Source organism: Anomalospiza imberbis, chromosome 5 (assembly GCF_031753505.1).
Source record: "Anomalospiza imberbis isolate Cuckoo-Finch-1a 21T00152 chromosome 5, ASM3175350v1, whole genome shotgun sequence".
Taxonomy (NCBI): Eukaryota; Metazoa; Chordata; class Aves; order Passeriformes; family Viduidae; genus Anomalospiza; species Anomalospiza imberbis.
The window spans coordinates 37,353,852-37,381,777 of NC_089685.1; the positions used below are offsets into that span (position 1 = coordinate 37,353,852).

At 37.4% G+C, this 27,926-nt stretch overlaps 1 protein-coding gene across 4 annotated transcripts in view; it reads left to right on the forward strand.

Moving 5' to 3' along the window:
- The window catches only part of NAV3 (neuron navigator 3), a 515,975-nt gene that overhangs the window by 114,810 nt on the left and 373,239 nt on the right, over nucleotides 1-27,926 (forward strand). For all 4 annotated transcript variants that reach the window (XM_068190278.1, XM_068190277.1, XM_068190279.1 and 1 more), the window contains 2 exons: nucleotides 18,099-18,321; nucleotides 18,415-18,503. In XM_068190278.1, coding sequence (XP_068046379.1) covers nucleotides 18,222-18,321; nucleotides 18,415-18,503 — 189 coding nt within the window. In that variant the 5' untranslated portion in view covers nucleotides 18,099-18,221. The remainder of the gene's footprint in view (nucleotides 1-18,098; nucleotides 18,322-18,414; nucleotides 18,504-27,926) is intronic.

Genomic DNA, 27,926 nt, shown 5'->3' on the forward strand with positions numbered 1-27,926 from the left:
TCACCAATATTCAGTTTACTCATCACTAAGTCATTATAATTCATCTCCTAAAGAATCAAAATACCAAGAGACCTCTACCTGGCAATAAATATTATGGATGTAGAGCATTAGTGTAGCAGAGCACTAGTGTATCTTAGCATAGTAAATGCCAAGTCCAATTCTTCTCTGCTTTCTGGAGATGGGAGTATAGTAAAGATAAAACAATTAAGTTGAAAAGAAGATGCTTGGGGGAGACCCTATCACTCTCTACAACTCCCGCTAAGGAGGTTGTAACCAGGTTGGTCTCTTATCCCAGGCAACCAGCAAGAGGACAAGAGCACACTGACTTAAGCTGCACCAGTGGAGATTTAGGTTGGACATGAGTAAGAAGTTCGTCACAAAAAGAGTGATTGGGTATTAGAATGAGCTGCCCAGGGAGGTGGTGGAGTCACTGTCCCTGGAGGTGTTTAAGGAAAGACTGGATGTGGCACTCAGTGCCATGGTCAAGTTGAAAATATTGTGTAAGGTCATAGGTTGGACTCAATGATCTCAAAGGTCTTTACCAACCTAGTTGATTCTGTGACCAGTTGCCAATTTAAGAACCTTTCAGAAAAGTAATTTTCTGAGGTTTTAGTAATAAGATTCAGACAGCTTTTTGATCTCTCTTTTCTTACTCATTTTCCACAAATATTACATTATAAGAATAGTCTGATATTTGATGGCCTGGTTGGAGTACAGGAGTGCATAACACACAGATTTTTGTCTCTGTGGCTGAATTTCAGGAAGTAGAGCTAAGTGGAATATGAACCTCATAATTCTGCCTCTACAGTTTGCATACTTCATCAAAGGGCAGATTGTCAACAGGCAATATGGATGAAGGCATAATAAATGTGTTACAGCACTATCAGTGATGACTCTTGAGATTTTGATGAGGAGGGTGGTAATTTCTCTCTCAAGAATTCCTAACAGACTGGAATGAAGTTGCATTCTCCTTAAACAGAAGTGTAATAAGATGTAGGCATTCTAAAATTTGTTTATTTAAAAAACCCTACAAAACTAACAACCACGAAAACCCCAACACCTTAGGAGTGTGAGATTTATGAATTTTCTAATCCTATGTATTAGAAGTATAGCATGTTAATGGAAGGAATTTATAGAACAGAAAGAAGCTGTAAATAAAGGTGATGAATAGGTACTGAATGTGTTGTTTCATTTGTTTTCATAGTTCATGAGAAAACTATAGAGACAGTTTGAGTCATCAAATCCTGCATTTTAGTATTGTAGTATAGTACAGTAGAAACAGGTAAGGCTTACCCTGAAAGGTAAAACCATAGAAGCTAAGGTTGATTAGGCTGGGAACAGATTAGCTAGCTCACACATTCATCAAATAAATTCTATTTTCTGAAGAGATCTTTAAATGAAACAAGTGTAAGGGAGTGTTGGTGGCAAAGCAGGGGAAGGCTAGGCTGAGGTGAAACCAATGAAGTGGGCACATTGAAGCAAAATAATTATGTATGTGTGCATATTTCTTAATTTTGCTGCTTATTTCAATATTTGGAAGCCTGTTTTAGGATTGTCAATGGAGTTTCATTGGGTTCTGTTCCTTTTTGCTTAATTCTGGTTTTGAAGAAATAGAAGGAAGGCAGCGTGATATCCAGTTGGTGGACTACTTTATATGCATGGATTTGCTGTTTCTTGATGTGATTGAATACAGCAATAGTGAGATACCAAAATAATGATGCTATCTTGATCCAAAACCCACTCAGCTAAACAGGGAAGAAAGCACAGAATGATGAATTTTTGGTCAGGCCAGAAAAATGCCCCTTGTAAGCTTGAAACCCAGATGTTTTCCCACTGACCTTGTGTTAATAGATCTGTCATTACAATATCAGCTCCAATTACAGGGCTTTTTGGAGGTATTATTGCTCTGTTTCTACTGTGTGTGTTATTATCTCATGTCAGTTGTAGTGTAATCCCCATCCTCATGCACAGTCTAGTAAACCATAGTGATGTACGTGATGTGGGTTAATTGAAGGGAAAGGAAATCCTGTGGATCAGCAGTAACAGGCATTAGCAGATGATAATGTTTTATTGGCTCCTCATTATATAAGCTTTGAAACCTGGAGAAGACTTCCTTTCAGAGGTGGGGGGATGGGAAGAAGGATCTGCATTTCATATCAGCTGCCATACCAAACTGCCCTCAGGCTACCTTATTTGCCCTTCTTTCTTCCCCCCATCCCCCTACATTTTTTCCCTTTTTTTTTTTTTTTTTTTTTTTTTGGTTGCATATCTTGGATATCTCTTTGTCTTAAGAGCCAATTCATTTATTTTTGTGTTGTAGCACTGTTAATTTTTGCCTTTTGGAATAGTTTGAATGCAATGTGTTTTAAAAAAAGGCAATGAGAGCTTGGTTTTATTTTGGGTAAGTGCTCTTGCTCTTGGGGGAGGCTAAAGAAAAGACATCCTGTAAAATAATTACGATTCATCACTTTTAGTGACTGACTTGTATCTTAATAACCCTTTGCTCTAATTGGCATTTTAATTAAAGATGACATTTTAATTGGTTATTTTACCAATTTAGCTCAGTTATTAACACCAGCTACTTCTTTCATTACAGATAATTTATCTATGCCATCTCAATATCCATACTAGATATTTTAAAATAGTATTTTGCTGTTCTGACAAAAATTAAATCCTTTTTTCTTGCTCCTCCAATGCACTTCCTAGTGCTTGACCTGGAGCCTACAGTGTTTGCCATTGAAAAAAGTGGAATAAATGTATCATAAATAATGCAGATGAACAAGAAAAATATCTCAATAGCAAATAACTATAAATTAATTATTATTGTTAGTACATTAACTCTTTAAAATGCAAGCCAACTGTGCAATATTACTTACAGCTTACTTGCCAGTTGTTTTCTGGCATTTTTCAGACATGTAGAAATATAGTCTCATAATTGTTTCCTTCACTATTCGTATTCTGTTCTGGTTTTGTGTATGATCTTAATTTCATATTTTGAATTTTACATGAAGGTCAATAGAAAACATACTCTTAAGTCTGAAATAAAGTAATAGGATATCCTTCTAGAAAGTAGGAGAGTGCAAAATAATTCACAGAGAACTAAAAATGCCCATAAGTAATGCACAGAAACTTTAAGAAACACCCAGATAACAAAATAAAGCCAGGATGGGGCAAAGGTATGTGCTTAATAGGGCTTAATAATATTGAGATTTTCTTTTCTCTTTGAGAAAAGATCCTTGGGTTGATTAGGAAAGCTAGAAGCTTCAAAGAAGCCCACAAGAGCTCAGCTGGGGCCTTGAATAGGCTTTGAAAATTCAAGCTTAAGAAAATTTACCCTTAGAAGCTTTAGGTTCTCCATTATTATATTTTGCTTTTAAAGTAGCTGTCATGTTGTTGTCACCGCATTGTGCCACAGAGGAAAGAAGTGTGGATGAAATGATTGTCTATTCTTTAAATATGCCTTTTAAGAGCTAATTAATATTAAGCACTTGAAAATTGTCTGGCAAAAGGGCATGATAAAAATGGAATATATGAGAAAAAGTTTAGCATGAAAACAGCAGACTGTTTTTAAATACTTGTGCAGGAGGACTAAGGGCTCCTCTGAGGTGCCAGATTGACAATGTTGCCTGATCCTCTACCCAGAGAACATACACACCCTGGGCAGCAGTAGGGCAAATTATCCTGCCTGTGTGTCTGCCCTGTCATGGATGGACTGGCTCCAGCTTCCAGCTTGCCTCCGGGCTCTGCTAAAGCTGACATTTAATACCTGCTTTTGTGATCGTAGTTTTTTTTTTTTTTTACTATGGGTGGTTGCCTGCTGTGAACAGGATGGAGACTATCTTCTCCATTTCATTTTTCATTCTGTGCTAATGAAGGTCGTGCTGTTAAATGGTTTATCTAGCACAACAACAATTTTTATATAAAGGAAAGAGAACTCACTAAACAAGGTGATGAAATGTGAATCTCACAGTCATTGTCATTAATTCTTTCACCATTTCATGTGGAGATAGGAAATTGTGTTCTTGTAAGTGCGAATGGCTGCTAAGATGCTTCTTAGCTTGATTGTAGGAGCTGGACCAGAAAGTGGTTTGCTTATAAAACATCAACATTGTTTTAATTACATTTTATTTTTGAAAATAATGTGCAGAGAAATGTTACTGTAAGTACTTAATGAAAACAATTTCAGGTCGTAAATAATAATATGGGTCTGTGCATTTTGACTGTCTTAGGCTACTAACATCTATTGTAAACTGCACAGATAACCTTTCTTTGTTACTAGTTCAATTTTTCTGAATCAGTCGTGAAAATTTGCTATGTTTGTTTCAACTCTTTTTATTAAGGGGTACGAACAAAAAGGGGGTAAGGGGGAGGGATGCATGACATTGTTCCTTTGCTCTTACAAATTAGTAGCATGTTTAAGGCTAAACAAGTATGTTCACAATACAGAGACTCTACAAGCTTAACCTGATTTTTAAAATTGCTTTGAACATCACTTTTAGAAAAAAATATTTGTGAAGAACAGATTGCTTTTATGACTCATCAGAAGAGAGCCTGATATTGCTCTCAGTGATGTTTTCTGCATGTATTAATTCAGATATATTTAAAGCAGATTGTAATTGTTCCAGTTGAAGGTATTGATGTTTAGTGTGCGTGTCCAGCACGGCAATAGAGTGCTAATAAAACTTGCTGATCTCAGAGCAATAAGTTCCTCTAGACTGTAAATACTAGAGTACAATTTGAACTTACTGAGAAGTTATGCATAGAAATATCTAGCTAAGAGAGCTAGCTGAGGCTATTTTTGTTATTTGTTTACAATATAGCTGAGTATATGTTTTATTGCTTACAAATCTTACTTACGCATCCCTGTCTCAAACTCTTATAGCACACAGTTTTTTTGCCTGCTTCAGTTACATTGAATGACCAGGTCATGAATTTTCATGATGATTCTTGTGCAAAAGACTTGTTCTGCTTCCTATTATCTAGGAATGTTGTGTGCATAAATGCTTAGTTTCTGAGTTAGATTGGTTTTCTTTCTGTTGTTGTTTTGGAGAAAGCTTAGTCAAATGCTTCTGTAACCCTAAATGTTTCACAACTTTCCCTTTTAGTTCTGTACTCAAGGGTTTTATATTAGAGATCCACTTTCTATCAGAGGACGCCTGTGCAGAATTGTCTTGCAGCCAATCAATACTGCTCCTAATGTGGCAGGATAAAGCAGTGTGTTCCCTTCCACTCCAGGGGACTGCCTTTACTGCCTGTGCAGTTCCCCACTGCCTGCCAAGACCAGACTTGGCTTGTTGATGTAGTGGTATGGGGAACTAGGCAGTGGGCTGTAAAGGCAAAAAGGCTCAGATTAAACAGAGGTGTTCTCAATTTGTGGTACTGAGAAATACAGAGAAGTCTCTTTGTCTGAACTGCAGTATCTGAGCTAGCTTGGTAGGATGCATGGTAATGCCAGTCTCTGATGACAGCAGGTATCTAACATGCTGAGGATTTAACACTCTCAGGCAAGTGCTTTCCTCTTTGTATCGGTTTCTGGTAAGGATGAGCTGTCACCACTTGATGTGTGTGGAGAACAGAGGTCTCCTGAGATAAGGCTTCATTATGCTTCCTGAAGAACCATTAAGTTTGTATCACTGCAATATGATCCACTCCTTGGGAAATGACATTTGTTTTTTGAGCCTTTTCTTCTGTCCTACCTTTACTCGTATGATGCTTTTTTTTTTAATCTACAAACAACAAGAATGTAGAAATATATAAGTAGCAATAATTCAGTGTTTTCACATAATCATAGAATCACTAGGTTGGAAGAGACCTTCAGGATCATTGAGTCCAACTCATGCCCTAACACCTCAATTAAACCATAGCACCAAGTGCTATATCCAGTCTTTTTTAAAACACATCGTGGGATGGTGACTCCACCACCTCCCTGGGCAGACCATTGCAGTGCTTTATCACTCCTTCTGTGAAAAACCTCTTCTTAATACCCAACCTATATTTCCCCTTGGCGCAGCTTAAGACCGTGTCCTCTCATTCTGTCAGTTGCTGCCTGGAGAAAGAGACCAACTCCCCCCTGACTACAGCCACCTTTCAGGGAGTTGTAGAGAGTGATATGGTTACCTCTGAGTCTCCTTTTCTCCAGGCTAAACACCCCCAGCTCCCTCAGCTGTTCCTCATAGGGCTTGTGTTGCAAGCCCCTCACCCGCCTTGTTGCCCTCCTCTGGATGCACTCAAGCACCTCAACGTCCTTCCTAAACTGAGGGCCCAGAACTGGACACAGCACTCAAGTGCAGCCTCACCAGTGCCAAGTACAGGGGAAGGATGACTTTTCTGCTCCTACTGGCCACACTGTTCCTGATACAGGCCAGGATGCCATTGGCCTTCTTGGCTACCAGGGCACACTGCTGGCTCATGTTCAGCTGGCTCTCAGCCAGTACCCCCAGGTTCCTTTCTGCCTGGGCACTGTCTAGCCACACTGTCCCCAGCCTATAACATTGTAGGGGTTATTGCAGCCAAAATGCAGGACTCGACACTTGGACTTATCAAACTTCATCCTATTGGACTCTGCCCATCCATCCGACCGATCCATGTCTCTCTGCAGAGCCCTCCTACCTTCCAGCAGATTGACAAATGCTCCCAGCTTGGTGTTGTGTGCAAATTTACTAATGAAAGACTCAATCCCCTCATCCATGTCATCAATAAAGATATTGAACAGAACTGGCCCCAGCACAGAGCCCTGAGGGACACCACTGGTGACTGGCCCCAGCTGGATGCAGCACTGCTCACCACCACTCTCTAGGCCTGGCCATCCAGCCAGTTCTGAACCCAGCAAAGAGTGCTTCTGTCCAAGCCACATGCTGCCAGCTTTTCCAGGAGTATGCTGTGGGAGACAGTGTCAAAGGCCTTGCTGAAGTCCAAACACACAACATCCACAGCCTTTCCTGCGTCCACCAGGCAGGTCACCTGCTCATACAAGGAGACCAGGTTGGTCAAACATGACCTACTCCTCCTAAACCCATGCTGGCTGCGTCTGATATCCTGGCCATCCTGTAAGTGCTGTGTGATGACACTCAATATAAACTGTTCCATAACCTTACTGAGTACTGAGGTCAGGCTAACTGGCCTATAATTACCAGGGTCCTCCTTTCCACCCTTTTTGTGAATGGGCATCACATTGGCCAGCTTCCAGTCATCCGGCACCTCACCAGTGAGCCAGGACTGTTGGTAAATGATGAAGAGCAGGTTCACAAGCTCATCTGCCAGCTCCCTCATCACCCTGGGATGGATCCCATCTGGTCCCATGGATTTATGAACACCCAAAACATTTTCATGCAGAATCTCAGAGTGACATGACGAAAAAGCATACATTCTTATTGCATCACCTGGACAACGTTCATATCACATTCCTTTGTATAAATTTGTGGAATTTGGGAAGCAATGCTCTATTTTTAAAAACAAATCAATGTTGTACAAGTATTTCAATGTGGTTTCTAGTATTATCCAGGAATAGCTGTAACAATTTATATTTTCGTTGAGGCTGTTTAGGCTGGTTCATCTAAATTACTAAAAGAAAAAGTTGGGATTAGTTATGGGAGAGTAATTGAGGTACATTATAAGATATACCAAGATTTTGTATCTATCTGAAATTTCTGTGCATGCTATTTAATAGCAGTCATTGAATTTGTGTGCAAATTTACATTGAGCGTGTACAAAAGCTGTGGAGTATTTTCCTGCATAAAAATAATACTGTGTATGTTGGCTATATTTTTAGATGCAGTAATATGTTCAGGATTACCCTTTTACTCTGAAATGTTATTAGCTGTCAAAAATTAATAGGACAGGAACATTTTTTAGGGTGAAATCTTTTAATATTTGTACACAAATATATAGTGCAATTAGTTACAGAAAGTTCTTCAGGTGGACACTATTTTTGTGGTAGAGTACATAATACATTTTACAGAACTGTTTCACTTGTCTTTTTGCCAGTCTGTGCATCTGGTGAACAAAATAATTAAATTTTAGTTTTTAATTTAAGAAACCAGATTTTCTTAAAAATCCAGCTGCTAAATTTCTGAGTTTTTTTCCATACCTGATTTCTGGTTATGTAAGGCTAATGGTAAATTTGGATTATTATATATATGAGATGCAGATATTATCCCGCTAAAATACTGTTCACAACTCCATGTGTGTTTTATCACATGAAGCAACTGTGCACATTTTGTTATTGTGGATGATCTCTGACTTTTGCATTTCTTTACCTTAAATGATACGTATCCTGTGTGTCGATTACCAAGACTGTCTGGAAGGCTGACAATATTTAGATGTAAATACAGCAGTGCAAGCAGTGCACATTTGTGGTCTAATTCACCAGTGTGTTTGTGACATGAATCACATTTTAATAATTGGAAGGGCAAATTACAAGACAGCTGTCTCAGCAGAGAAAATAAGAATTGTTTGCATTGATAATTAGCATTTCTTTTTTCTTTGATTATTGCCCGTTTCAAATAGAGTTAATTTTTTGGCACTTTTTGAAGGGCTGGAATATGTGTTTGTTTAAAAAGAGGAATAGAACTTGTGGTAGCTCACCTCAGCTGAGTTGTAAATCAGTGTTACCATCAGTTTTAACTATTAAACTGTTCTTATCTCAGCATAAAAGTTTTACTTAGATTTACCACCCCATTCCTTCAGGGTGGGAGGGAAGGAGAAAGAGAGGTTGAGCAAACAGTTGTACCATGCTCAATTTTTTAGTTGGTCTTAAAATTGCAACATAGATCCTGTAGTTAACTAGGATGAAGGTGGATTAACAACCAGAAATTCACTGTTACAATTTAGCATTTAGAATCTGAGGAAAGTTTTCAGTACTATATATTAAAAATTGCTTAGATATGAGAAACAAAATCAAAAGACATTGCTACAGACAATGTAATTCATGCAGTAAATAGTAGAAGATACATGCAGTAAATAGTAGAAGATATTACAAATGGTATTACAATGGTAATGATATTACAAATGGTATTGCATGTTGCGAACCAAGCCTTTGATTTAAATTTCTCAAATCTCACTGTACGACAGAGAATCACAGAATCTCTAAATATAAGCACAGGATATGGGTGAGGAGGGAACTTGCAGCTGGGTCAGGGATCCATGTTACTCATATCTAAGGAGTGGTATTGACACAGGTAGAATTCATAAGATTGTCCCAGTTATTGTTATTTTTTCAGGGCAAGTAACTTGTATGTTGCAATAAGGAAATTGTCAGTCTTACATTACAGAAATAGGTCAAGCTATGTCTGCTAAGGAAAGACTGTGTCAAAAAAATGTTCTGCATATTAAGAGGCAAAAAACTCTCAAAGCTGTTTCAAAGGTTTAAAAGAAAATAGCAAAAGGCCTACTTTTTGTCTTCACAAGTGTCCTGCTTTTGTTCAGGATAGGGTTAATTTTTTGCAGTAGCTGAGGAGCAAGGACTAGAGGTATTATCTCACAGTCATTGCCTGGGGCTGGGACAAGGGTCTCTCTTTTGCTTTTGAGAAGGATGTTCCTTCCAGTGGAAGAAAATGTGGTGGGGAAGAGCTGATTGCTATTTGATTACTGTCTACTACTGCAGGCTGTCTTTGGAAATCTTTTCAGTTGTCTTACACCTTTTCCTATTAATACTGTTGCTGTTAGTGTTCATTTTCTTATCTCATTGCTCTTTCTAGTAAATGGCTCTTATCTCAACCCATGATCTATGCCTTTTGTGCACTCACTTGTAGGGGGAGAGGGAAGCAAATGTGGAGTGGTTTTAGTAGGACTAAATTGGAGAATATGGTTCCTAAACCACAAAAAAAAAGTTTATTGTTGACTTGAGTAGCTGTATCTTGACTTGAGCAGCTTTCTTTAATATAAACAAATGAAAAACAGGAAAAAGTTTCAAGTACTTGAGGTTATTTGTGCCTTTCATACTTAAAAGGAATCAGTAAGTTTTTGTGAGACTATTGAAAAGCTATCTGCCAAGTCAACATTAAACTTTTAAGAAAAAAAAGGCATAGCTCTCAACATCCACTCTGAATGAGGAGATAGCTGGTAGGTTACTTGTATGGGATTATTCCAGTAGGACTTGATTAGATGTGTTGGTGTGTTTAGACTTTTTTTTGTGTTTTTTTTTTTTTTTTTTTTTTTTTTTTTAAATTTTAATGGCTTCCTAACATTTGTTTAAATGTATGAGCCTCACGTGTTCCATCCCTTAAGATGTGTGGGTTGAAGGAAATGATTGCTCTCACCTGATTTCATACATACAGCAAAAGTCTCTGCATTCCAAAGCCACTTAGGTCATTAATCCTCTAGGTCAAGATTCATCTCAGCTAGTTTGGATGAGAAGAATTCCATTCTAAAATTGCCTATTTATTTTCTCAAACTACAGAGAGACCACCAGGCCATGATTTTAGACTTGTGCAACAATGTTTGTTCAGATGAATCCCACTCAAGATTGTCCCACAGACACTGGGTAATTTGGTGTATCTAGTGATGCAAATATCTTTACAAGTGGAATAGACATTCTTTGAGTATGTTATTGTCTTGAGACATAACTTAAGCATTCATGAGTGAACATGTCCTCTATGTAGACACAAAGATCTTACACTTCCCATAACAATTATTTCCTACATGTTACCTCAAACCCTTTTTAGTTCTACATTTTCAGTAAAGCTTAGGACTGTCTAGGTATTCCTGTATTTCCAGTTCATGTTATTGTTAGTTAAAACTCTTTTAACATAACCTGTGAATAGACTTCCATCTTTGAGATTCTTAGAAACAACTGATATAGTGCTTTGAAATCTTAAAATGCAGTTGTATATGTGGTACTCTCAGGGTCTGTTTGAGTTCCACTTGAATGGACAGAGAACTAAGATAAGTCAAAATTCAAAGTTTGCTTAGATACTCGTATTAATAAAAGAAGATTTTTAATGTGTTCCAAATTGTGAGGTTACAATCAGTATATAAAAATACATGGTGTTAGCAATAATCTGTGTTGGTAAATATTGATACAAATTGCTTGAAGAATGTAAAAATCAGGTTAAATTTTAAGGTAATGTACACATCTTATAGTAACTTCTTAGAGCTTTCTTTTCTATGGGGCTGTTTAACATTCTCATGTGGGAAGCACTGTGAGCTGTGTCACTTGGGAATTTAGAGTAATAGCAGAATAAAGCATTAGGAAATACAATGTAGTAATGTATTCTGCACTGGCAGAGCAGGAAGCAATTTACCCAGAAGGTCATTCCCAGCCCAAATTTAAACTAGTTTGTGATGCAGTGTTTGTGAGGACAAACTTCTACCATCAAAGGTCAGCTTTTTACTTCACGATTAAGACCACACCGCCTACTGATGCTTTTTGTCTTCAAATATTTGAAATATTTTTTGTCACTTAAATCTTTCTATTAAAAATATTTATAGTCCTTTTTCATCCCCTCCCCCCTCCCCCCCCATCCTTTACCTCCTTCCCCTACCCCAAATTGGCAGTCTCATTTAGTCAGGTATCTCTCTGCTTTGCAGTCTCTAGGAGTTGTTGTTTCAGCCACATATTTGTTTGAATCAATTGATTTAATTGCAGGAGACTGGACATGGATTGAATACTGAGGTAACAAAGCACTGTTTGCAATGTTTGATCAGCACCTACATGTAATTTCTTGTGATGAGCATGGGGTTTACCTGTAAGGGCTGCCATTAAACAAATACTGAAAGAATTAACTGGCAGCTTTTGAAGCAGCCATGAAATTGTCTCTGAGCATAGGTAAGATTTTTTGCTTTATCACTTGTACCAGGCATTGAGTTAAAAATGTTCTGAAAATGCAGCTGAATCTTTTATCCAGTTGAGCTATTTAGCAAGCCTTGACAGATCAAGAGAGGCTGTGTAATTTAATGATATTCTTAAGTTTCAAGAACTTAGATTTATCAAGTTGGGGATTAGAAATTCTTATTTCCAGTAAAGTAGGAGAGGTGGATTTAAGTGTTTCATGTAAGAGTAACTGGCAACCCTTCAGTATGTTGTTTTTGTGTTTGAATATGTAAATTGCTCAAAATAGCAACATATGTGAAACTTTACATGTACTCCTGTTGGTCATATTCACAACCTATGAACCAGAGAGAAAACGCCTCCCCTTGGCCTGCATTCCATTCATGGATGGTAGCAAAGTTTTAACATACATGGGGTATTGCAATATACCAGATATATTAGTCTCCATAGGGCTACCATGTATCAACATATTTCCCAAAGCCCAGGGGCCTTTTACTCCCTGGAAATTTTGTAAAGTGCACCGAAAAAAGTGTTTTCTGGGTTTTTTTTAATGTCTTGGCAATCTGATTAGAGCAATAGCTGTAAATGATTAAAACTCCCAGAGGATTGGCCACTGCTCAGACACAGGTCAGCTGCATCTTTTTTCAGCATGCCAGTCAAAACTTAAAAGCAAGAGAAATGAAGGCTTAATAGCTCCCTAGGAAAGAAAATTTCCAAGGTATGTGAGCTCTCTGCTATTTTTGATTAGCCTTTCTCTTTCTCGTGAGCATCATAAATATGTTTCTTGCATAAAGAGACTGCTTTGGCTAGTGGGTCAGAGCAATTTAAGATCCTTATAGGTGTATTTACATTGTTTGATTGAATTGTATTTTCTTGCATACTCTTTCTATTGTATACCTAGAACACGAGAATATGCTTTCTATATTCCCCTTCATTTCCACCTCAGGGTTGTCTTTCTCTCTCATATCCCATCCAGGTTTTTGGTAGGCTTTGGGGAATATCTGCCTATCTTCTTTTTAAAGGTAGCTCTTTTGTTATACATGCAGAGTTATAAAAAATAATACAAACATTGTAGAGTATTTAGCATGTAAATAAATAAGGAATAGTCATGCTTACTATTGTTTTCCAAACAGTAGAAACGTAAAAGCTACACCATACTATTTTCATCTATTCTAGTAGTACAGAGGAACATTCAAAACAAGTTTGGACAGAAATGGAGAAATATTCCACTGAAACTAGAGTTGGAATTGATATAAGGTGGAATTTTTCCTTTGCAGGATATCTGCAGAAGTGCTGTAAGGCACAGTGAAATGCAGACGTTTCATGAATCTCTTAAGAGACTGCATATGTAGCAGGGCAGTGCTGGGTAAGATAACCAAATATCATTTAGGTCTGATGCTCAGATCTTGGCTGAGTACTATGCGTGCAACGAAACTGTCATCCCTCACAACAAATCTTTAGGAGACATCATTTTAAAAGGCTAGACTGGACTATCTCTTAAAAATAGACTTTGTATTCCCTTTCTTATGCTTCTTTATCTCTGATACTCACTGGCAAAGGAATTGGATGATCGAAGAGAGAAGGCATTTCTGTCTGGTACTGGTTCCAAACCTGAAATAAAATTATCATGTAATAGCAGCTCTAAATTCTGTAGAGACTTCAGCCTGCTTGATGGAGGTTGCTATGTAAGATAAAAAGGATTTGAGAAAACAAAAAAGATTTGAGTTGCTGTACCATTTATAACAATGGTTTCTGAGAATAGAACAGTCTCATATAAATATGTGTATTTATATATATATGATTTTTAAATTAATTTTTTCTAGTTAGGTATGTGCACAGGTGTTAATTTGCGCATTCAGTTTGATTTTGAGGCAATTGGCATCCTGCTTAGCAGAAAAGCATTGCAAGGATGTAAATATTAGCTCACCCTTTACCTTTTTCTTTAATCCATGCAAATCTGAAAATAAATGTTTTAATATGGATTCACTAGAGCCAGGAACAATGCAAATAATTGTAATTCTATCCTCACTGATAATGCTGTGGCTCCACATACCAGTCTGTGCTGAAGAGGGGTTTTGCCCTATGAAGAAATGCAGAGGATAGAGTGACACCTATTACAGACATAATACAAAATGTTTGAGCCATACATGCACTTAATAAGGGAAATATAATCTCTGGACTTGTCCTTATGGGGTCACTTTTTATCTAGGTAAAAACCATTACATTGATTAGAAAGAGCTGTAAACACTGCTGCTTTTCGTATTGCTGTGAATCAGGCATGTGTTTGGAGTAGAATTAATTTTGTATCAGAATAAATAATTCTGTAGGCAAGCCTCAGTGCTTAGAGATATGTTTTTGGCTCACCAGCTGCCTTCCCAGACTTCTTTTATCTGGTGCAGACACGCTTTTCTGTGGCACTTCTATCATATGTGTGTGCAGAGAACAGATATTGGCTTCTTATTCTGAATGCTGGCTAAAAGCAGTGTTCCCTGGAATTGCTCTCAAATCCTCCAAGAGTCAACATCATCTTCTTTTTCTGATAACTCTTTGTGTGCCTGATCATAATGTTTGAAGTTAGACCCATACAGAGAGAGCCTTAACGCTTTCTCCCTGTGGGAAAAGACTACAAAGAAAGTTAAGAAGCTTTCATGGTTGAACGTTTTTTAAGGCCATTGTAAAACTATTGCTATGGGTAAGTTATTAGAGCCATACTGGGGTGCCACATCACCTAGAAGATTCATAGGATCATATGAAGTATGGAAGTTATACCCCTGATATTCCTGGCCTGCCTATCTTCAATGTGAAGCTGAATTATTTTGCAGAATCTTAGTGCTGAGCCTTATCAACGTCAAGGACAGTGGGGCAGAGCATGCCCTGCCCAAGATGTGCCCTGTTGCCAATCTCAAGGGAGTCATATTGTCTTGATACTCTCCCACCATTTCTCTCAGCCATGCTGTCATCCCTAGGAACACTGATGGGCAAAAACAAAGGCTGGTTTGTATCTGGGATTTACTTTAGCTGTACACAGAGGTTTACAAATGGCACTTGCTTTTGGTCCTGGCATACACCCTGTTGTGTTTGAAATAGGTAAATGGGTATTGTCTCCAGTTTGTTCTCCCTCCCAGCCCCAAGATTCTACATCTATTATGCACATAAACTAGAAGCTCTATTTTAATAATGAGGTATTAGTACTGAAAATTGCTGTTGTGTCCTTCTAAAATTTGCATGGCATTTCCTATCAGCATACCCAGAAAATAATTTCTCTATATAGATTTCCAGAAATTCTTTAATAAAAATATAACTCTTATTAAGCATAAACCATTATAAGTGCAGTTGATAATACTCAGGATGCAATTCAGTAGACATAACCTGTACACAAATAAGAAAATTTGAAAAGTGCAAATTACAGTCATAGTTTTATACCTGGACCTGCCTCAAAATTGCTTTAATGGTATGGCAAAAATTGAGAATGTCCATGTGGGCACAAGAAGATTTTTGGAAGAGAAAGTAATCTGTTGGGTCTCTAACATAGCCCTGGTCCCCACCCTTGCCAATGATAGCAACTCCAGAGCAGTGTTTTGGTGTGAAGCCTCCCAGGTAGCTATCAGAATGCACCTTATGTGGTCATGGAGTTTTAGTACATCTGAAGGCCAATGACAATGGGAAATAAACGCAGGGAAAAAAAACTCGTTATCTAAAGTTTTCCTACAGCACCTTTTTCTTAATAGATTTTGTAGAGCCATTAGAATTGACTAAAACAGTAGTTGCTTACAACTCACCCTCCCTGAACATTCTCCTCAACCGGGTTGATTTGCAACATCCAGACTCTGTAAAGATATTTGTGTTAACTTCCATGAAATATTTAATGAATGTGCCACTTACAGGAAAATATTATTATTACTACTGCTACTACTAGAACATAGAAGAAGATGCAGGGAGCTTGAGGACTCTGGTTGCTTTCTGAAAATACTGTCAGTGTAAACTTTTCAAGAGCTATCTGTGTTGACAATAAAGGCAGTATAGAAAGGATAATTCTAGTTAATTCTCAGAATATATTCCGGGGTTGTTCCCCATGAGTCTATCAGTAACCTGTAGCTCACAGTGATGTAGAAGAAATTTCAGACACATTTCACCTGACTTAAGTCCACTTGAATTGAGTCAAGTGTTTGAAGTACTTAAACCAGAAGCTTCATCACCCTGAATGCTTTCCATAGTTTCTCTAGAGGAGGAGGAAGTCACTAACCTCCCCCCAACAACCCTGACCACAAATATTTCCACATAGTATATTCCTTGTAGTGTTATTTAGCAAGAAAGTCTAAGGATGTTCTTGGCTTGGATAGCTTGCTCCACTTCCTTTAGACCTGTGCGTGCAGTGTTAAATGCATTTGGAAGACTATATTACTTTAAGTATCTCAAAATTATTAAAAATTGTTATTGAATGACTTTTTTGTGTCTGTTAAAAGAATAAAATTGTAAAAAAGCTCTAACTCACCTTGACTTTTATATTTGTAAGTGACCTACTAACAATCTGTCATTTAGTCTGTGATCATTACACTATCTATGACTCTGGATACTTTATTCTGTGATTGTGTGTATGTTAAATATCAGTGTAAAATAGTGAATAATAAATTTGTTTCCACTGTAAAAAAAAAAAAAAAATTGCCAGCAAAGAGCATTTAATTACAGCTGTTTATGTTGAAAAGGCTGGACCATGGAACAATGTGCTGAATGGAACAAGCAAGAATTGCCACCCTGTGCTTTGCATGTTAAAAGTAATGAGGGCAGTCCAAACAAAATTATTTGCATTCTGTCCAACTTTGGCTTGAAAACACCATGCAGTTCCACAGAATAGCTTAATTGCCTAGTGTAACATAATTGCCAGGCATGGGAAGTAATATAATTCACATGTCTGACCATGAAATGAACCAGAGAAACTGCTGGGTTTTAACAGCTTGGTTTTGACTTACCTTGGCTTTACAACTGTTGTAAGCATGAATCCAGATGTTGATCCCTGCAGCGGTATCTCATGTTTCATCTTTCTGCATCCTGGCATTATGGTTTTGTGCATTCTGTGGATTTGTGAAACTGTCAAATGGGGGAAATCACAGGGGGTGGGAACACCTGAGGGTGATATCTGGCTCTGTCCTGCTGTGCTTCAGATTCAGTGAAAACAGGGTGGGAAAAGCTATGTGTGCTTGGGAAGGTTATAGTACACTACTGAATCTGATCTACTTCTTAATCCAGTAAAATCATACATTTATGGAAGACCTTAACAGCATAGTTTTAATGACTACTTCCTATTTTATGGGCAGTTAATGCCTTAGTCTTGTTTATATTTCAGTGACTTTCCCCAGGATGTTCTAAATAATGAATAGAAAAATGGTCTCTAAGCATTTGAATTTCCTTTGGTGAGTGTGTTTGTAATACACTGCTTATCTGCAGAAGGAGGCGATTCTCAAAAGTTAGAATAGCAAGGAAAATTCAGTGTTTGGGTAACAAGCTATCTGGGTATGTGTTCTTTCATATAGTAGTTTAGTGTACAATTGTTTATATTCCTGTGATTTCCCAAGGCACATGCATCTTCTGTTTGTTTCTAGGTATTTTTGTAAAAGACTTGTCCTTATTGCTTGATTAGTCCTTATTGCTATCATGTTCAATTGTATGTGAAGATAAATATGGATAAGAATAGGTGCCTCACACTGTGGTGTTGGGAATAACTACAGTTTTATTTCTTGTTGTAACTTTAGTCTGGGGAAGAAATTGTATCTCACAGGGTACTATGCTATCAGTGCTTCTTTGTATCAATATTGATCTCTTGATTTTGTCTCATTGTTGGGTGTATCTCATCCTTGTGCCTTTCTCCTATCTGTAACTGAATCACAATAAGAAAGCTTAGAGATGGAAGTTGGCATTTTAAGGAGGATTTTTTGGTCCATTTTTAATTTAGTGTTTTCAGAATTTTAGTCAAATAGTCTTTGCATTTCTCTTTCCTATAACTTTTCCTTTACATTGATAGCTGGAATGCACTAGCTGTTTTTAGTGAATACTCTGTGTGCTTACAGGGATGTAGAGGGGAATGATTGGGATCATACATTACTTTATCCTGCCAAGTACTAAATGAAACTCCAGTGCCACTTAACAAAAACAAACAAAATGGAAAAACCAAAGCAAAACTAACCAACCAAAACCAAAAAAAAGCCCACCCCAAACCAAAACCGCCATAGCGAAAATCACACAAAATCCACGCACACTAATGAAGACAGATAATCAGTTATAAAGAGTGACAGAAAATTGTAAATCAATCTTGATAATTTTTCTTTTATCTCAACAGATTCACAGTCAGGATGTAACCTCCTGTAAAATGGAAACCTGTGAAGAACTATACAGATAACAGTTGGGAGTTAAAAGAGGTGGATGAATATTTCTCTTCTTAAGCATCAGCTTTTAAAACGCTATGGTGATTTGGAAAGTCTCAAGAGTGAACTGCAAAGTTTTCCTCAGCTCAGTCGATGCATTTCTTAGTCATTTCTCCAAGTCATTGATGTTCAGAGATGGTGTGTGATGGAAAAAAGCACCATGTTTCTGTGTTTGTAGCCCCTGTTTTTTGGATTAGTTTGCTGCATTGCTGAACCAATTTCATTTTGAAGGGCAAGGAGTGAATGTGATGGATTTATCTTCAGAGATGAACAAACATGGAAGGAATCCAGTAAGTCATAAACTAGAAGATCAAAAGAAGGTAAGATTGTTTTTAATTACTTAATTATATTTGAATGACTTGCAGACTCTTTGATTTTCAGTGAGCTAGAAATGAATGTTGCAAGGATAAATTAGCCTGCTGTGCTCACACGCTATTGCAATACAGAAAACTCCCTGAATTTTTCTAGAAAACTGTCTATCAAAACCTGGACTTGCTGACCTGAAGCAAAAATCTGGCATCAGCCTGAGACAGGATGAGACCTTTGTTTTTGACTGTGATGCGTGGGCAGACCCTTCTCATTCCGTCCTATACATAGTTCTGGATAATGTACTGTTCCATTTCTATCCTTCAGTATCTAAGGCAGTTTAAGCATGTAAATTCATGCTTCCGTGGTATGGGAAGTTCTTTCAGAAATCCCACTTCTGCAGCAGACTGTCCTAAAAATCTCACCTTCTCAGTTCATGTTCTTTAATCGTACTATGTTCTAGAAATATCTCTAATGCTTATTTCATAAACCTCAATTTAATGTCTTAAGCTTTTCGGGGATAATAGAAGGACCAATGCTTTATTGTTTTTTTGGTATTACAGTAATGGATTTTTCCTGAAAAAAATTATTTTGCTTGCTTTGTTTTGTGGGTTTTCTCAATCTCTAGTTTATTAAAAGTTCAAATCGCTCTAATTTTCTTTTTGCCTGGGTTCTAAGGTAAGGCTTGCACTGACTGTCAGCCAGCAGAGGGAATATGTTTTGATGTAACATCTGAGGCTATGGTGTGCTTCATACAGTGCCATGAAGTGAGATTTACTGGCCTCTTTGAGTTATTGCATAGGTTCAGTGGGACTGTCCAAATAGTGTATTGAAGTGCAGGTTATGTGCTTCATTATTACACAGACTGACAATATATACTTCTGCCTTGGGTATTTTTTTTTTTTTAATTTTTGGTATGACTGTTTCTGTCTAATGTTTAAATATTTTTGATCTTACTTGGGAAAAAGTAGAAATTGGTGTAGTTTATGGGCAACCTAAAACAATTGTAAGACTTATAAAATCAAATACTTGCTTTTAGTGTCTCTGAGATTTGTATGTGTTCATTCAGTCACAGCCAATAACCCTCTAAAGTGCAGAGAATTGTAGGAAATATACTGTGATAACACACATGATGAAATTATTGCAGAAAATATATTTGGCCTTTGAGCGTTTTTTGTGTAATGGAGGAGAGAGGTATATGATAAATGATAATCAGTTTAAAACATGGGATTTTCTCCACTTCATAATTCCCACTCTTCTTTGGCACAAAAGAAAAGCTGAGAAATGTTAGCATTAATCTCACCATCTGGTGAACTGTTTTTTGAACCATTGTTATGGTTCAAAAACTCTGGAAACCAGAGTCCCTTTTTCCTCCAACCCCCCCTCTTATTTCAAAAGAATTTTTTTCCCTTTATGCCTAATACCTGCAGATTCACTCTTAGACACAAGCTCTTTGGATTGTATAGGAGGGAAAGGTTTGTTTCAAAGAGGATCTGTTATACCTCAAGGTCAAATCTTTTCTTTGAGCCAGTCTGTAGATATTTTATCCATCTGTAGAACTATGCAATGACCACCAAAGGCTCTGCTTTTGTGCTGTGGTTGATGCTGAAGAAGTAAATGTGATGATAATAAACAGAAGTCTTGTTAGTTTTAGTTTCATTCAGGGGTCTTTGTTAGCAATTGGATATCATTGATATGCTAATATCAGTGTAGAAGGCTAATATTTTTTGAAAAAGAAGGGTTTATAAGAAGTAGTAGTAATTTGGCTATCTCTTTTTGCTGCACTGTCTCTAAATCAAATTTTTACATAATTTTGCATGTTACCGCTTCAGGAAATACTGGCTGACTTACTGGCTGACATGGGTGCCTTAGTTGCATACTACCTGGATCACACTAGGCAAGAGTCAAGCTGAATTTCTTGTATATCTTATGTCCTTTCAATAAATAAGAAATATTGTATTCTGAAAAGACTCAACTGTTGTGTTGCTGCAGAATATATTATTACTGTTTTCTGCATGAGCAATTCAGGAAAAAAGTCAAATTGAGAAAAAAAGCTCCATATAAGACTTCTCAGGTAGCTTTAAAAATGCACACTGTGCATTGGGATTTAACTTTTCTGATAATTTCACAGCTATGCTACATAGATAATAGTATAGGGTTATTTTTCTGTGGCCTGAATTTAGGCCAAAACAACTATATTTAAATAATTTTTCATGTTGCTAATATATATGGCACTCAAATATACTCCTTATCTCAAAACCCATCAAATGTGATCACCTGCATTTTAAATAGGTGCATACTTTTCTTGTGGCTCCAGGACTGTCCAGTTCCTTATCCTTCCTGTAGCTGCAAGATGCAATGACGTTTTTATTGATTTCTGGAAATGGCTTGCTTATATTTGTGGGACTGGCATGTGTCCCTGGTCTGATGCTCACAGTAAAAGATGAAGCTTAGTCCTGAAGTTAGAGCTTTTGGTAGCCATGTGGAAGCAGTAGTCTGATTTTTTGTAGCTGAAGTGTTGGGAAAAGGAAGGAGGCAGACTAATAGTGCAGAGAGAAAAAAGGTTTTAGAAAGATTATTGTAATTAATTAATTTGACCTCTTACAGAAAACAGACATAGGCCTTCTCTCTACAAATTCTTCTGTCTGGATGCAAAGCCTCAGGAAACATGGAATGAGCTGGAACAGGTAGTTCTGGGCTGTCCATTATTTCTATCTGCCCAAGGACCGTGTGTCCATGGTAACTCTGTCCAAAAGAAGCCTTTTCTTCCTCCAGGGTTGATGTGCCAGCCATACTGCTTCATCCATGTAGATATTTCAGGTTAAATCCTCTGCCTCTGCATCCGTTTGCCCTTTCCATAGTACACTGTAATTCCTTATTAAATCAGTATGATAAACCTTAAGGCTTTAGGACAGACATGTCAATGAGTAGCAGGTCTATACATTGCCATTTTCAGTATGGTGTGCAAGTTCATGATTTTAGCACATGGCAGAGAGAGCCACAAACTAGCTTTTTGAACAACAGATTTATCTAGGCAACTTCTCTAAAATTACCATTTTAAAACCTGAAAGGGGCTGTCTTATCTATCTGTATTTCATCATTCAGAAGGTTTCTTCTGTTTTCAAAATCAGTGTTGCAATTTGTAATCTTCTGCCACATAGATGGTTTATGCTAGCCAATCTCCAAAACGCACATTCAAAATTTTCCCACTACTCCACTCATTTAATTTTAATTTTTTCCTTACAAAAAAGTCCCATTGTGGCCATTTCTTTGACAGACTATCCAGGTTGCATTGTATCTTCAAAAAACACCTGCTTGCTGCAAGGCAGGCAGAGCCAAGCCTTAGAATGCTGCTGCTGCTGCTGCCCTGTTGAGTCTGGAGCCTGGGGGTGGGAGCCTGACTGTGGTTCACTGTGGGCGTGCAGATGCCTGTGAGGCAGCACATAAGTAAACAACACAGGTGGCTGTACCCTCAAGTATAGTTTATGTACTTGATCATGTGTAAATCTGTGAAACTGTTTCAGAAACACAGGAATGTACAAAATGTCTCCCAGTAACAATAATACTCTGTGCCTTAAATGTTTGGTGTACCTGCTTTGTCTGCCAAGTAATGTACTGCTTTCTGTTCCACTGTGTCTAGGGTGTTTCTGACAAGCCCTCTGAGTCCCTATCCTGACTCACAACAAAAGATATGTGCCTGGATTTGAAATCCATTATGCAGAACACAGTAGGAATTACATTCTTGCAGAATTTCTTGTTTCCAAAATAGGAGACTTCGTACCTCTGCACATCTTGTCCATGTCTTGGAATTCTGCACACCCAGAATGGTCACAGGCATAGTTTTTCATCGCATTCCCTTTAAACTCTCTTGACAAAAGGCCTTGATTTTTCTCTTTAGAGACAGATCCAAACCAAATGAAAACAGGAAAAATTTTAGCACTGCACCACCTCCTCTACAAATATATGCTTTGAAGCTAAATGTGAGAAAGTATAACAATCACTGTTGTTTTCAGAACAAATGACATTGTTTTCTTGTCTTTCTTTTGGGAGGAAGGTGAGCCACTGTACCTGGAGGGACTTTCAAATAGACACCAAGGCTCTATTACTGGACAATAATTAAATATAACTAATTAGCAGGAATGGCAAGCAAGCCTTGTCTAGTGTTAAGATGTTTTGCTGATCTCCCTGGTATCCATTTGGAGATTAATTAGAAGTCTAATAATCAGTCAGGTTTTGATTGATAGGGTAAAATAATAGTTTACTGTTGAAAGCATCAGGCAGTCTTGATACATAATTCTTTAGAACAAAAAAATCAAGAGAGAAGGTTTAGAAGGGACAGATATAACAGGAATAATCAGCAAGTACATCACATGGTTCCTCTATCCCCTGTCTGCTTTGTCCTAGTCAATATTCAGTGCACGGGACAGCATTTCAGGAAAATCAGATGTCGTCCTCATGAGGTAGTTGGGCCAGAAGCATAATTTATTCTCATGAACACTCTACTACTGCTGTGTCTGTGCTCCCCATTTTCACACCTCCGTTTTCATTTTTTAAGGCTTAATCTGTAGTCTTCCAACAACTGTCTTGAAAAATGGCATGAAATCTTGGACAGGCCAGAGTTGTTGCTATTCTTGTTTAATAGTGCATTTTCATTTGAAAACTTAGAATCTGAATGATGTTGCTTGTTATGTGAATGAAAAGGTTGATGTCTCCCATTTTATTTCTCTGAGGCTGCTCTGAGTTTTCTATCCGTTCTCCTCATATGCCCCAGTCATTCCTACACATATGTAAATATACATGTATATTTTGTGCAGTTCTTGTCCATCTGCTCATCTGTCTGTCAGGGGATGCTTTGCAAACAACAGAGGTCTGCAGAACTGCTGAAGAATCAGAGATTCATTAGGCCCAATGTTCACTGTTATTCCATATTGCACAACAAATGACAGGGGTTTTGTGGGGTATTTTTCAGGACATGTAAGTGTTTTAACCGAAAATAGTGCAGCAGGGGAATGGTGAGGGTCATCAGGGCTGAGGGAAGATATTTTTGCTTTTTTACTTTGATACCCTAGAATTAGGCACAGATAAGAAGAACCAATACAGCTGATAAGAAGAAATGGGCTGTAGGGATAAAACTACAGTTGCTTTTCTATATCAGCTTGCCATATATTACCTCTGTCATCCTTCCCTTAAACTTTCTCCCTCCATATTCCATGTGTTTTCTGTTTCAAAAGTTTTGCTAAAAAGACTTAAATTGTCTCCCTGTCTATCAAACCTCCCTGGGGCCCCACCACCTGACTCTTCTCACTTTCTGCAATTGTTCTGTGCACACTGCTAGGGAAGTTCAAATAAAAAAAAAAAGAAAAACCAAAACCCAAACCACACAACCTTTGCAGTCTTAATAAATGAAGTTAAATATAATTTTATGGAATTTGAATCAATATTTAATAATTTATAAAGTAAACTCATGTACTCTGCTGCATATTACAGGGCTTTTTCTTCCTTTTGGAGAACAATGATGTAAATAAGGTAGTACATGTTTCTCTTTTATACTTTTTCATTGCCTTCCCCAAGACACTATTTGCAAGAAAGACTTAATTATAGAGAAATATTTTGTCCCAGTGCTGCACCAAAACAGCTAAGAAATTAAATACTGATTAAATGAATTCTTTTCTTAAAATGATACTGACTAGCTGATTTTTTTTTAATATTTTGTTTGTATGCCTTGGTTTTGTAGATGGTTGCTTTCCTTCTCAATTGCTATCAGATTTATCTTATAGTTGTTGCTGTTAATGTGTATCTGATAACTGAATAAAACTTGGTTTTATTGAGGAATACCGAGTAAAAGTTGCACAGTGTCATCACTGCCTGGTTGGAAGGTGATCAGCTGCTTTGCAGCTGTTACTGCTGGCAGATTTTTGTGTAATCAGATAGCTGAAATGAATACTATCTGTATGCACACAGCATGGCTTGGGATATGCACTACAGGGTTGAGTGAGAGAAGAAGGTGGCTTCTCACTTGGGTTGATTACTTCCCTCCTTCTCCCCACTGAAAAAATAAACATACTGACTGGCCTTGGTCTTCACTTAGTGCTAAAGACAGTTTCCAATCTCTACCAGTTACATAGCAAAGGTAGGTTTAAGTGTCTTGTCTCAAATAGTCTTCTCTGATGTAGGATGAGATGCAGTGGATAAGAAGCAGAAAACATTGAAATGAATGAAATTAGTATCTCATGATTATACAGGATTCCCTAGGACACCTTGGTGGTTACAAACTACCTGCAAGGTTTAAATATGTCAAGTAGAAAAGACTTTACACTATGAATTCTGTTTTTTGATTGCTTTTGCTCCTACTTTTTTTAAACAAAGCTTTTATTAGCCTCAATACAAAGAAAATTTTAAGTGATAATAAATAGCTAAGCAAGTAAATGAAGCTTTCTTTTGTTGTTGTTGTTGTTTCTCTACAGTGGCACTACAAAGCAAGGAAATCACATGAATTGTTATTTAGTATTTTCCTGCTCTTAGCATTGTTGTTTTTCAAACTGTTCTCAATAATGTTTGTTTGTCTGGTTTTGTCCTGAAATCATTGCCTGGGAAAATGTTATGAACTTCAAGCATGAAATGCTGAAGTAATCTGCAATCTTGTCCTATCTTTTGTCTTCTAAGAAGGAGCATAAGCTTGAGAAGCACTTGGAGATGACACTATACATGGAGAATCTGAACTTAGCCTTCTAGCTGATCCCTTTGCTTGCACTGTGACATTGTTTCGGGAATTTTATCACCCAGTTTTCATGAAGATCCTACCTTCAAAAGGTGCTTTGAGGTTTCTGCTGTTTGAAATCTCCTCTTTGTGACTAGTTCCATAATGAGTGCATTTGCACTCAGTTATCCTGCTTGCTGATTTTGAAAGTATATTCCTAAATTTTATTAATTATCCTTTATCAAACCATGCATTTAGAGGAAATGCCTGTTTTCATGTTCCCCTTCCCTTGAACTTGCACTTCCTATGGAATTCTTCACTATGTTGAACATGCTTCATATAATAAAGACTAATAAAAGAATAGCCAGAAATTCCTCCCAAAATGTTGGAAGAAGTAAGTAAAAATCACCTGAACCTCCTGCTTGGAGGACTAGATTTGAATCTCTGAAAGACAAAAAAATCACTAGAGCAAGGTTGACATGGATGCAACTAAAGCTTTTTTCACTTTGATAATTTTTCTGCTTTAAGTGAAAAGTACTGCTTTGTTTACAAAGTATTTGGGAAAACCTGCTGCTACTGTTGTTATTTTTACCATATTTGCATCGAGCTAGTTTCTTGAAATCACTCTGCAATGTTTCCTTGAGATTTAAGTGGATCCTAAATTCAGGTCAAGGACTCTGCAGCTTTCTAATTATCTCTGCTGTCTTGCAGTACAAGTAATGCATTGTAAGTGTTGTTGAATCTGTATGTCACATGAGGAAGTCCTACTGTTTGCTTCTCTAAGTTCGCTGGAAGGCTAATTTTTGAAATTGGAAGAAGCATCTGCTGCTGCTGCAGTATCAGAAGTAAACAAATGAGGGGTTGTACTGCAGTGTGCCTTTGTGGGAGGGATATAAAAACCTTTTTAAGATTGCATTTTATAAACATTACAGCAAGAATTTTCTTGTGAAACTGTGTTATGTGTCTGCTTACAGAACAGAGTTAATAACCTTTTAAACTCATTCTAGGTAGGCACCCTAAAGCAATACATGACAGGACAACCTTGCCTGGTACTGTGGCTTTTAGCTTCTGAATAAAATAATCTGGTGGAACACTGAGTAATTGCCAACAACAATTAGTAGTCCCAAATTAAACCAGTTCTTGTTTACTTACATACAATATGTAAATACACACTCTGAATAGAGAAAATGAGAAAGGCTTGTGTGAACACAGAAATGATGCACAAAAAATGTAAAACCCAGCTTCTACAAATGAGTTTTTTCGTAGGATTTTTGTGTCCTTACTGAAAGAAATACATGTGAAAACCCTCCCAAACCTCAAAAGTAGGGACAAGGTATACTGTGAAGGTTGCGTTAGTTTGTTATGTTAACATCAAAGTGCACACAGCCCTTGAATAGGAATCTCTAGAGTCTGGGTATTGTACCAGAATGGAAGCCTATGCTTTATTACAGCTTAACCTGAAGTGCCAAGGTGCATTCATGCTGTGGTCCAATAAAAGAATACTACTGGGAAGATGCTTTATTTTTATCTTTCTAATGGTTAGGTACAGATGTTGGCTGTTCTCCAGTGCTCAAGTAAAAAGAATGCAAAAGCAGGAGAGTACTCTGGAAATGGTTATCGTTTTCTTCCTTCCTTTCACAGCTAGTTACTGGCAAGCACATATATATCAATTTTGATTTAAATATGTATATGCACAAAGTAACATAGTTACGCTCTGTTTCCTGCAGGTAAATGAGAAAAGCTTCTTTGCTAGAAGAGAATAAAAAGCTCATAGAGCTACTGAGTTTAGTACCAATGCTTCCTCTATTTCACATCTAGGTCTTGTGAGTTTTGTTGTTGCGATTTTTGTGGTTGGGTTTTTTTTTTTATTTTTTACTTCAGGGTACTCTACAGTTAGTTAAGCAAGCCTTGGAATATTCTTTTTGTAACGTGTTAAGGTGTAATAAAATTTTATCTCAGTAGGGACTGGCGTATGCAAAATCCCTATACTTTTTTGGTATTACAAGTCCTTGCTGTCTTCTAGAATTGTCAGTATTGGGCTCAGAAATGTTTCTTAATGGCACTTTTACCTAAGTGACCAAATGTAGATTTTACCAGGGTGAGGGACAGCTCCAGAATACAGGGATATATCAAAAGTTTGTAGCAAAACAGTTGTTCTACCAATTTAACATTTATTATTTTTGATGTAAAAATAAACCTGTACTTTAAATGCAAATCAGCAGGCTGTCTTTATTAGTTGGACTTCTGGTATTATTTCTTTTGCCTGCTTCTCCTTTCCTTTTGTTGTTACTGTTGTTTTCTCCTTTCTCTGTCAGGAGTGTTCTCATTACTTGTCATCTTCCCTCTATCCTTGTTGCATGTTTGTTGCCCTCTGTTTTGTTTTTGTTCTCTTCTCCTGTGCTCAACTGACCCCAGCTTATCACTTTTTAAAGTATAGGTGCATGTACAAACATGCAGATAACTGTCTGTGGGAATATGCGTGCATGAACAAGCATAGCTGCGTATATATTTTTGTGTACAAGTGTTTTGAGAGTGTGCTTATATATAAACATGTAATGTGGACAACAATACGCAGGAAAATCTATAGTGTAATGGAATCTGAAAATATTTTTCTTTCTTCATAGTCCATTTGTTGTATTTTCTGGAAAATACTATCAGTAGTGCAAGGTCTTTGTCACACTGGGTACCTGTGTGCACATTTGTGCAGTGCTTAGAACAGTAATCATAGCTGAGGACTCTT